General features: G+C 46.0%; 1 protein-coding gene across 5 annotated transcripts in view; it reads left to right on the plus strand.

Moving 5' to 3' along the window:
• The window catches only part of SLIT3 (slit guidance ligand 3), a 964,832-nt gene that overhangs the window by 727,988 nt on the left and 224,582 nt on the right, over positions 1-12,262 (plus strand). For all 5 annotated transcript variants that reach the window (XM_019487139.2, XM_019487141.2, XM_019487140.2 and 2 more), the window contains one exon: positions 11,360-11,510. In XM_019487139.2, the coding sequence (XP_019342684.1) occupies positions 11,360-11,510 (151 nt within the window). The remainder of the gene's footprint in view (positions 1-11,359; positions 11,511-12,262) is intronic.

Raw genomic sequence — 12,262 nt, forward strand, 5'->3', positions numbered from 1 at the left:
TCCTATTCCTCCCTGGGCCTTCCTTTTACTCCCTATGTATCTAAAAAACAATTTCTTGTTGTCCTTTACTTGGGTTGCCATCCTCAGCTTCATGGTAGCTTTGGCCCGCCTAACTGCCTCCCTACAAGCACGAGCAGAGGAGGTATATTCATCTTTAGTGATCTCACCCTGTTTCCACTTTTTATGTGCTCCCCTTTTGGCCCTTAGGCTGCCCTGGATTTCTCTGGTCAGCCATGGAAGCCTCCTGGCCCCTTTCCCTCTTTTGCCTTGCTCGGGGATCGTCTTGCTTTGTGCCCAAAGGATCGTTTCCTTTAGGCACAGCCACCCTTCTTGGGCACCCATCCCATCAAAACTCCTACTCTGCAGTGCTTCCTTGACTAATCGCCTGAGCGCAGTGAGATCAGCTTTCCTAAAGTCTAGCACTTTCACCCTACTAGTTACCTTACCCACTCGCCGTCTTATGTTGAATTCTATCATAAGGTGATCACTGTCTCCCAGATAGCTACCGATCTGGAGGTCCCCTATCATGTCATCTCCCGTTGCCAATACCAGATCCAGTATGGCATTCCCCCTAGCGGGACCATACACCTCCTGTGTCAGGTGGAGGTCCTGTACACAAGTTAGAAACCTGCGTGAGCGATGGGACCTTGCTGTCTGCGTCTCCCAGCAGATGTCCGGGTAGTTTAGGTCCCCCATGACTACCGCCTCTTTAGCTTTTATGGTCTCCGAGAGTTGCCTCAGGAGCCCCGCATCTATTTCTTCCCCTTGGTGTGGGGGTCTGTAACAGACCCCTACCACCAAATCCCTTTCTCCTTGCCCCCCATGTAGCCTAACCCACAATCCTTCTACTTCCTCCGCCTCGGATTCTGTCTTGATGAGGGTTGATGTATATTGCTCACTGACATAAAGTGCAACCCCCCCCCCTTTCTTCCCCGACCTGTCCTTTCTGTACAATCTATAGCCCTCAATATGTACCGCCCAGTCATGGGATGAATCCCACCAGGTCTCTGTTAGCCCCACTAAGTCATAGGTGTTTAGTGCAAGCAGGAGCGCTAGTTCATCCTGCTTGTTCCCCATGCTCCTAGCATTAGTATATAGGCACTTGAGCCCTGCGACTGGCGCCTTTGCTGCCCCCCTGCTCCCAGTCCCATGGGGCCCATTGTTTCTTACCTTCTTGTTCCTTACCTGTTCTGTTGTGCTGGCCTCCCCATGGCTTTCAGGTTCCCAATGTTCTCCTTCTTCAGGCTGGGCTGTCCTTGTGGGTGCCACATGGTTTGGTGGTCCACAGCTTCCCCTGCCCTCGTACTCCCCTCCCCCCGACGAGCCTAGTTTAAAGCCCGCCGGAGGAGATCCGCCAACCTAGAAGAAAACACACGCTTACCTTTGGGGGACAGGTGAAGCCCATCCCAGCTGAGCATGTCCCTCGTCGTGATGTGCGGGTCATGGTCCAGGAAGCCGAAGCCTGCCTCGAGACACCACTGCCGAAGCCACCAGTTGGTCTCTCTGATGCAGTTCTCCTGCCGTCTTCCTCGTCCGGTCACTGGTAGGATGGAAGAGAAAACCACCTGTGCACCGAACTCCTTCAGCACGCCGCCCAGAGCACAGTAGTCCGCCATCAAGTGATCGGGGGTTCTCCTGGCCGCATCATTAGTACCCACATGGACTAGGACCATGGGGTAATAATCGGTGGGCTTGATCCTGGCCTGGATTACCTCCGTCACATCCCGAATCTTTGCTCCAGGGAGGCAGCATACCTCTCGTGCCGAGGGGTCCTGGCAACAGATGGGTCCTTCCGTACCTCTCAGGATGGAGTCTCCTATGACGAGCACACGTCGCCTCTTCCTCTGGGTCATCGTGGATCTCTTGATCTGTTTGGGGTGTGAAGAACGTGGTGTTTCTTCTTGCCCAAGGGTGTCCTCCTCCCCTTCCATCTCCTGCAGGGTCACCAGGGCCTCGTACCTGTTCACCAGTCGGACTGGAGAAGCTGGTACCGGTTCTCTGCGTGCCGCTCCGGTCCTGGCTGTGACCGTCTGCCACTCTGCTGTGGAGGGTATTCCCCGGGGTGCTTCTTCCTTGGGTGCCTGGGCCTGCAGGGAAAGGAAATAACTGTCAATTTCATCCTCCGCCTCCCTGATCCCCCTCAGCCTGCTAACCTCCTCCCGGAGCTCCCTCACCTGCGCCTCCAGGGCCCTAAGACGGGCACCTGCTGGACAGGTGTGGGGGCCCCCAATCTCTGCTCCCCCCGGCCCTGCTGGGGATACCCCACAGGCCAGGAGGTAGGGGGACACCGGCTCCCCCATGGGCTCGGTCTGGGTGGCGGCCTCAGACCTGCCCCGGGTAGCCTTGTCCCCCTGGGCAGAGGCCCTAGCAGTACTCCTCGTAGACACCATTCTACAAGCTGCTGTTTGTAGACCTGCGTGGTGTCTACGCCCTACCCCTACAGGAGTCCCACTCCTGGCCCTCCTGGCCCGCCCTCCGGCGCAAACGCCCGCGCAAACGCCGGCGTGCTCTTACAGAGCGCGCCTGTTTGCGCGCTCTGTTCGCGCTGCGCGGCTCGGGAGCGCGGCTCCCTACCGGCTCAGCTATATGGGACCCGGGGGGCTTCCCCTCCAGATCCGGCTCAGCTGCGCCGGGTCCCTCCGCCCCACTTACCTTCGGGGGATCAGCTGCTGCTGCCCCAGTTGCTGATTCCTCTGTTGTTGCTGCTGCCGCCGCCGCCTCCGGTCAGTTGGTTGGTAAGAAGGGCACACGTGCGTGCGGGACACACGTGTGCTGCCTCCTCTCCTTCCCGCTGCTGGTTCCCGAGTGCTGGGAACTACGTCACTCCGTGGCTTTAAAGCCCGCGGTTTGAATTACCCGCCCCGCTCCAACGGCCAATCAGACGCCCCGGTCTACCCGGAAGTGCCTGCCGGCAGTTCTGCCTCTACGCTCCCCCGCTGGGGGGATCCGCTGCCACAGGAGCCTGCTCCCCCAAGGGTTAGCCCCAGGGGTGCCCCCTGGCCTGGGGGGACAGTCCCCTTCCTAGCCCTCCCTGTTTGCGCGCTCTGTTCGCAGCAGATGATCTATAGTGACACTGCTCTTTTCTGGCCAGTACAAACACTTTCCAAAGGAAAACCTTCTTATCCAAAAAGGCCAACACCAGCTTTGCCTGAAGTCCAGTGGCATGCAGCTTGCCTTTCTTCAGGGACAGGTCCACTCTCATCGCACTGGTTTGCTAAGCCTTTCTTCTGTACATGCATGTCTAAGATATAACATTCAGAAGTACTCAGTGTTGGCCTTCCTGTGCACCAATGATGTCAATATGCGTGTCATGCTGGGTTGTAAGTAGCCAGGTCCGAGGGTTACCTCGGGGTCAGGAGAAGTAGCTGAGGGGAATGTGCTGAGCCAGAGTATAGGGAAGCCAAGGGTGCAGCAGCCTGAGAACAAGGTTGAATCTTGTTGCCCATATGAGTCCTCTTCTGGATCAGGGAGTTTATATTGCAAGGGGTGAGGGGTCAGTTGACCCTGACTGGCCACTCTGGTTGCATGGAGTGGGTGTGTCTAGGCCCAGCTGGAGGGTTCTGGCCATGTGTGTCCACTCCAGTGCTCTGCTGGGGAGGTGGCAGACCAGGATGAATGGTTGTGCCCAGCAGGCTAAAGGTCCTCGCTTCAAGGCCATAGCCTGACTTGGAGCTTTGCATTAGTGGGAGTAAAATATGACCCTCACTAATTACTTATGAAAGCTCCAGCCTAAATGGTAAAAGTACAAGGATGAGTTATAAGAAGTTGATCTCCAGGTTTTCTGTTTCCCATGGAAAAATGGGGGAAAAAATGCAGGTTTTCTGTTTCCCCTTTTAACTGAGACCTGTAGATTTTTCATTTTAACAGAGAAATACATGGATTTTCAACTTTTGCAAAGAGCCCTCTACAAGCTGGCAGAGTTCCAGGCTGCAAGGTGCTGGGGGGAGTAGGAGAACGGCAATCAGCAGGGATCTTGGTTTTCCTTGATTAAAAAAAAATAAAAAAAAAAAAATCACAAATTCTCTAATAAAACCCCCAAAATCTGTGATTAAAGGTCCCCCCTGATCCTGCTTGTGCCATTCCCTCCCCACCCAAAGCCCCCACAGGCCTACTGGTGGCCCTCACTCCCCCCTCCCCAAAGCCCTGCTAGTGCCCCTCACCCCCCACCCACAGCTCCTGCCCCCCTAGCCCTGCTGGAAGGGGCCCCCAGCTCCCAGGGCTATGGGGACAGAGACCTGGGTCTGCAGCCTCCTGCCTCCAGGTGCCCGCCCCCAGGGCCTCCACAGCCCAGCGGGTGCAACCTAGCCCTACAGGGAATAGTGGAGCTGTTCAGGAAAGCTTACCTACGGAAGCTGCTCTCCAGGCTGCCTGGCAGCCATGTGCATGTGCATGCACGTGGTACCCCCTACCTGACCACCCTTCTCCCACTCCCTCACAGCCCCTTGCAAGCTGGAACATTGCCCACCTGAAGAGGGCTCATTGTGAAATTGCAAAATTTGTGGATTTCTCTGCTAAAAGGAAAAATCCATGTTTTACCCTGGTAAGGGGGGAAATCCATGTTTTACACCATTTTTCTGTGGGAAATGGAAAACCTGGCTCACTGGGTGAGGCACCCCCTGCCTGCCTGGCAACAGTGAGGCACAACGCTGCGCCACTAACCCTGCTGCTGCCAGGCAGGCAGGGGACACCCCTCACCCCTTGCAATATCCACCCTGGTGAGGTGTCCCCTGCCCACCTGGCAGCAGCAGGGTTAGTGGCACAGCGTTGTGCCCCACTGTTGCCAGGCAGGCAGGGCGTGCCTCACCATGGCAGCACTGGGCTCACAGAGGTGGCACTGAGCTTCCCCACCTGGGCCCAATCTTCCCTGCTGCACTACATCCACCTGCTGAGCTGCAGCAGCCCCGGGGGGAAGGCAGCAGGGCAGGGAGCCCAAGCCCACAGTGGGCAGCCCGCATCCACCCCTCCACCCCTCATGGGATCCACTCCAGCCATGCTCCCCATGAGGGAATGGGAGGCAGGCTTTGCACTTTGTTCCACCACACCAGCCACCTCCCAGCAGCCAGGGCTCAGGCACTGCTATGGAGAGCAGAGGGCTGCAGACCTGGGTCCCTGGCCCCATAGCCCTGGCAACTGGGGGTCCCCTCCAACAGGGCTGGGGGCTGTGGGTGGGGAGTGAGGGGCCTGGACCTGCATCCTGGTGAGCTAAGGGGGCAGAGGGAGCTCTGATTTTCCATGATAAAAAAGCCAAAATCAAATACCAGAATTTATAGGTACTTAGAATGCATGTCGTTATAGTGATTGAGGCACTGGTAGGCTTCCAATTTGCTTTAAAATTGTAACTATATCAATAAAACAGTGTGTTTAATTGATACCGGTATATATAGTGGTGTTTCATTTTCATCACAGATTTTGGGTTTTTTAAATCAGAGAATTTGTCATTTTTAAACAGAGAAAACAGGATCCCTGGATATCATAAATATTACATAAAACAGCAATAGGAAGAGACTCATTTATGTCTTAATATATAATTATCCTTTGTTGTGTTCTTTTAAAAACAAAGACAAATGATTATTACACGTGATTATTGTCAATATACCACATGGAGGGGGAATTACATTTGCAAGAATGTCTTGCCTAAGCTTCCGGTTCACAATTTCCAGTAACTTCAGGGAACTGCATTTGATTATTTGAAGTCAGACCTTGAATACCAGAATGAAAATCCTGTATTACCAGGCTGGAAATCCTGTATTGCCAGTATGTACTCTGGAATACTTGAGATCATCATTTTTACCTTCCAGATCTATTCTTTAAATGGAATCAGGAGATGTTATATAAACATTTCCATTATATCCATGGAAAGAAGATACAAGAAGAAAGTTAATGGCCTAATGAAGATTAGAACAGATAAAGCACTTAGTATGTTATTGTGGCTCCACATACTTGTACCATGTACTGTCAGTACTTTTTGGAACAAGCCATTTGCAATCTTTTGGTTGTGTTTTCTGTCACAATAGCACTGCCTTTAAAATCTCCTGGTCCCAATTCTCATACACTAACAGATTGTGCTATAGAGTATTCTTACAGTTATAGCATAATATGACAACCTCTTGTACTCCAGTTCCTTCTTGCATGGGTCAAGTGGACAGCAGCTCTCAGTGAAATCTCCAGCTTGTGCTTCTCCATGCTGCTTCCTCTCAACGCTCCTCTCTCTTTGGCACTGCCTAACACTGACTCTGGCTGTTAATGGGGTTTTCCTTTGTGCTTGATCTAACCATGTGGTAGAACAATACAAATTGAACATGGTTCTGTCAAGCACCATGGAAGGCTGCATACTTTCCTGCAGCATGGCATGCTGGGATACTTCTGCTGTTTTCAGAAGCATCAAAAGGTGAGAGATTCCCTTGTTCTCCCAGGAAAAGTGAAAAAGGTTATTTGTGTTCTATAACAAGACCAGTGCGTAGCTAAGAGGCTGACTGTGATTTGGAGGGAAAAAACTGTGAATCGTAGTGTGTGGAAATGATTTTTCAAAGAGCCTGCGTGCCAAATAGCTGTTCCTAAGTAACTCATTTGATTAATAGCTACTAAAGTGAACAAATTGGACATCTTGTTGATGAATTAGATTAGACTTTAGCTTCAGTGACAGTTCTGGACATACCTACAAAGATCAAAATTCATGTACCCATAATTAGCTAAAGATATTGTACATTGAGTAATTCAGGTTAGAGCTGTCCTGTGAGCTATACTGCAGGATCTCTGTGTTGGAAACACTTCTGAGATTAGATGTCTGCTGCTCAGACATAGTTTTGGAACTAAACTAACACATATTGAAGTGCCATATCTCTAACCATCAGGAAGTTGCATTGCAAGAGAATTTAAGGGAAGTTTACACCACAAACCTTATGTCTATTAAAAGGAAATGGAAAATAATTTCTAACCTGAAGGTGATATTATCTATGGTAAGAGCTGAAGACTGAATCAGGTTATTATAGTTTTTCTTGATCTGATGCTTGACTCTGACATTGGCAAGTCACTTTGCTCCTCCCTGTCACAGTTTCTCTGTATGTAAAATGGAGATAATGATAAATTCATTTTATAAAGCCTTGCAAAGGAATTCACTGTCAAGATAGCACTACATTTTGTACTGGAATATTATAGTCTAATAATATGCCACCTGGAAGATGGCACAGAGTGCACCCTCAGCAAGTTTGCAGATGCCACCAAACTGGGCGGGGGAATAGTAGATACACTGGATGGTAGGGTTAGGATTCAGAGAGATCTAGACAAAGTGGAGGATTGGGCCAAAAGAAATCTTATGAGGTTCAATAAGGACAAGTGCAAAGTCCTGCACTTGGGACACAACAACCCCATGCACTGCTACAGGCTAGGGGCTGACTGATTAGGTAGAAGCTCTGCAGAAAAGGACCTGGTGGTTACAGTGGACAATAAGCTGAATATGAGCCAACAGTGTGCCCTTGTTGCTAAAAAGGCTAATGGCATACTGGGTTGCACTAGTAGGTGTGTTGCCAGTATGTCAAGGAAAGTGATTATTTCCCTCTATTCAGCACTGGTGAGGCCACATCTGGAGCACTGTGTCCGGTTTTGGGCCCCTCTACAGAAAGGATGTGGACAGATTGGAGAGAGTCCAGTGGAGGGAAACAAAGATGGTTGGTGGGCTGGGGGACATGACTTAAGAGGAGAGGATGAGGGAACTGGGCTTCTTTAGTCTAGAGAAAAGGAGACTGAGAGGGGATTTAATAACAGCTGTCAGCTACCTGAAGGGGATGGAGGATGGAGCTAAATTGTTCTAAGTGATGGCAGATGATAAAACATGGTGCAATGGACTCAAGTTGCAGCAAGGGAAGTTTACGTTGGATATTAGGGAAAACGTTCTCACTAGGAGGTTAGTAAACCACTGGAACAAGTTACCCAGAGATTTTGTGGAATCTCCATCCTTGGAGGTTTTGAAGACCCGGCTAGACAAATCTTTGGCTGGGAGGATCTAGTTGGGGATGGTCTTGCTTTGAGCAGGGGTTGAATTAGATGACCTCTTGAGGTCCCTTCCAACCCTGATGTTCTATGAGTCTATGATTCTTTGTATAGGAAACTTTGTCAGGACAACTGATTTTTTTTTTTTTTTAATGTTCTCTGGTGTTCTGACTTTCAGTAAAACATTTAGGATGAAATTTTATTGTGTCTCCTAATTTAGGGTTCCAAATTTGAGAAATGTGGGTACACAACATTAGCAGCTACTTGAAAATTCTACATTCCTTTGCTTTTGTTGTGTGCCTGCTTTAAGACATTGTGATATTGGGATGCTTTCAGGTGTTTATAAAAGCCTTTGGAGAATGTCAGATAAAAATGCTCTAATAAGAGCTAGCACTTCAGTTAAGTGCAGCCATTCTGTTATTGCCTTTGGCAGTTCCTGAAAATAACTTTAAAAGAATTATGTTTTAATATAGAAAATTACCATAAAAACTCAAAACACGTTTTCAGGCTAGTTCCACAGGTCTCCCATATAAAATATGCACATACTTTTAGGTATAAACAAAAGGTGATTTCATGGTTAGTTTGAAATGAGTAAAATCAAAATGTTGCTTTTGCATTGGCTCTTCCTCTCACCTATGTGGTTCACCAAAGTTGTTTTTTTAATAGAGGAATAATATTTGCATGTTATGTTTAATTATGTTTCTTAAATCATGCTGTATCCACTCAAAACTCTGTGGTAGTATACTGACAAAGTATTGCATGTAGGGATGGATATACACATATAACTAGTTCTGCAAGCAGATGGCTGGATTTCATATTAGTTTCCCTGGTGGGAATAACTTAATAGAACAGCCACCTGTCCAAGTGATCTCAAGGCTCGAATCAAACAGTAAATTCTATCTAGTCTTTCACAGCTGATTCCTGCTGTCTTCCAGTCTAATGGATGGCTGAGTCCTTGATGAGGATGTATATGTTATTTATCGCTTTTGACTTCATGCCTTCCTGATAACTCTTATTTAAATTCAAAGAAAGCCTTTTGCTTCCTTCCTTTCCTGCTGTGCAAGAATGGGGCTTCACCTGTTCAAAGCATGGAAGTGGTGGACTGTTGCCCAGGCTGGATGAGTTTCTAATGCAGTGTAGGTAAGGAAGTTTTACAGAGTGAGAGAGTTGGAATTTGAAGATGCACAGTCACATACGGCAAATTTTCTTTCTATTTGTGCGAAACGGTTTGAGAGAAAATGTCTCGAAATTAATGCCCTATGCCCTTTCAAAGCTACCTACCCCTCTGTGCTCTGTTTTCCATTCAATCACCATCTCTCCTTTGCCCCCATGAAATTGAGCATTATACATGCACTAGACAAACTGTCATACCTAAATTAAAAGTTACTCACTACAACTTTGAGAGCTATAGCTATTCTTTTGATGGATGGAGTGACAATGAAAATTATAAATGCAAGTTTTAAGAGGTTACTTTGATAGATTCTCAAACCTTTTTTCTGATCACTGCTTAATTCCTCACTATTGTTTAATATTTGAATAAGTTGTAGTGCAGCTGACAACAGTCCTATAGTTCTAATGATTTCTGAGCTAGAATCCTATCCATTGTACAGGGTGAAAGTATTTCCACAGGAGCCATAAGGAACCAGAACTGCTGTTTTATGGACCGACAAAAAGAATAAATGGATTTTATGCCCTGGAGCTGTAATGTTCACCTGCTGCCATTTTAACCTGGGCCACAGTTACAGCATTTTCAGACCTGAGAGTTAGTTGTTTTTGCTGAAAATTGCAGAATTTAAATCCTTTTCTAGTAGCTATTAATAAAAACCCACTAGCATGTATAATAGGATATTGCTGGCTTTCACTGAATAGGGAAACATTTCAGGTTGCAGATGTCACATGGATTTCCTTTAAGCTAAAATAACAGCCAGATATAACTGTAAATGAATTTACTTTTGCAGCCAAGTGGTGACTCGTCTTTTACACAGAATTTACCACCATGGGTTTTTACTACACGAAGTGTGTGACTTACTTCTGATTCTTTACCAGTTTGAATCTCCATTATAAATGTATCTGTGGAACTTTAACCTGTTTTTATGATGGTCAAAGTGTTATATTACTGGGGGAAATTGATTTCACTGGATTCGTATGGGGAGAGAATATGTAATAATTAAAATGGTGGTGTCATTGGATTTTTTCTACTCCTCTTACAAATAATGATGTTTTTATCTGTCTGGAATAGCAAAACAGCATTAAATGACATCATCTCTCTTGGCTTAGTTTTTAGTTTTTACTGGTGTTTTTAGAATCCTTTAAAATGATCTTACTCCAGTCACTCTGACAAAAGTACAGCCTGTTTGAATTAGCCCTGTTCAACTAAATAATTGTGGCAGTGACAAATCCATTTTACAATTGCAATTGACTTTAAAGCCCTAGAAAAGTTAGAAATACTTTTTGGTTCTTAGGATCATTGGGCATAGCAAATGGTTCCAGAAACATTTTTGGTGTTCCCATAATGAAATATGATGTGAGTGGGCAGTTATTGCATGACTGGATCTGTCTTGGCAACCATTTGATGGTATAAACATTTATTAATAATTTTGGCTCCCAAAAGCATAGAGATCAAGTTTCAAAACCTTTATTTGAAAAAAACTGCGAAGTACAGATTAGTTCATTGAACCTAATTGGAAAAGCATTTCATTAGAATGGGTCAAAAAGCTAGTCAGAGGTCTGGCATTTGCTATATAATGGCACATTAGGGAGTGATTCTCATGGAGTACAGTCTCTGCCTACCTTGATTAAAATGAAAATGATTTAAACTACCATTACCTTCAACTGCTATTTGTTTAAAGAAGTTAATCAAGATATTTTAATTGTTGCAAAATTTAGTAGGCTCTTTTACTCATGCTTAACTCTGGTTAGTAACTCCAGTAGCTGAAATATTTAGACAGCTTTTTGAACATCTTTGCATAAAATTACTTGGTCACTTTATGCTATCTTACTTGCTGCCATCATTAAACAAATCTTATGCTGAAGTGAGTGCCATGTGATTTAGGTAGGTGTCCACCTGTCTAGACTTTTGAGTGTTCCCCATAGTGCTAAGTGGAAGTAGGTAAGTTACCTTAACAAGGATGCTTATTAGACTGTGAAATAAATGCCCAATGGGAAAGGGGAAGTGAGGAGCCCAGTTTCTAGTGCCTTTTTTAAAGGAACTGCACAAAACACTTTGACACATGCTGTATGGTGTAACACTTCGTGGATTAGGGGTTAACAGGAATAGGAAAAAAATGGAACTGAAAGGTTTCTTTCAACCTTTAATTTTTGTGATTATTAATTGAAAATCTGTTTACCCAAATACTTTTCCATCATCCTACAGGTTCAGAGGATTTCAGAAGTAAATTCAGTGGAAAGTGCTTCATGGACCTTGTCTGTCCTGAAAAGTGTCGCTGCGAGGGAACAATTGTGGACTGTTCCAATCAAAAACTTAGCCGATTACCCAGTTACCTTCCCGAATATACAACAGACCTGTAAGTGCTGCCTCTTTGAGAGGTGGTTATAGGGGATGCTGCTCTAAAGCGCCTCACACATTTTTCCTAATTTTTGTCTACTTGTCTCTTGGACCTCTCAAGAGCCAACATTCCTATTTAAGATATGGTTTATTCTTTGGGCCTACAACTGTGCTCATGGCTGCTAAATGATTGATTCATTATATTGAGAGGTGTCTGCACAAATCAAAAGATGCCGTGATTCCATCTGTATTATTAATATGCCTATTTATAGGCATCCACTTTTGGAGATCTTTTTGGCTTAGAATTAAAGTAGGAAGTTTAACTTAATATAAGACAGCATAGAATATTATGCCATATCTTTAGTATTTGGACTTCTTCTGGCATAGTACATGCTTTAAACCTTTATTGAATGTAATGTAATTTATTTATATTCACTTGACTTAAATAGGCAAAAAAAAGATGTTGCCCAAATCATTCATAGAATGAAAAACCACACCACAGCATAATAGTGCTGGTGCAGAACACAATCAGAATAAACATAACCAAGTAAGAGTTCAGTGAGGGAAAGAATATAGCCTCCTACCCATGCCATAAATCTTCCCTCATAGTCCGTGCTAACAAATAGTCTTTGTAGCTTGTCTAAAGGTCAGCATACCTATGCCAGACTATTTACAACCAAATCATGGTAAGGAAGTCACAGATCTAACTGGCTACATGGAAAAAGCCCTGCAAGCTATTCCTACTCATATACCATTCATTGGGGGTGACAC

Source organism: Alligator mississippiensis, chromosome 9 (genome assembly GCF_030867095.1).
Source record: "Alligator mississippiensis isolate rAllMis1 chromosome 9, rAllMis1, whole genome shotgun sequence".
Taxonomy (NCBI): domain Eukaryota; kingdom Metazoa; phylum Chordata; order Crocodylia; family Alligatoridae; genus Alligator; species Alligator mississippiensis.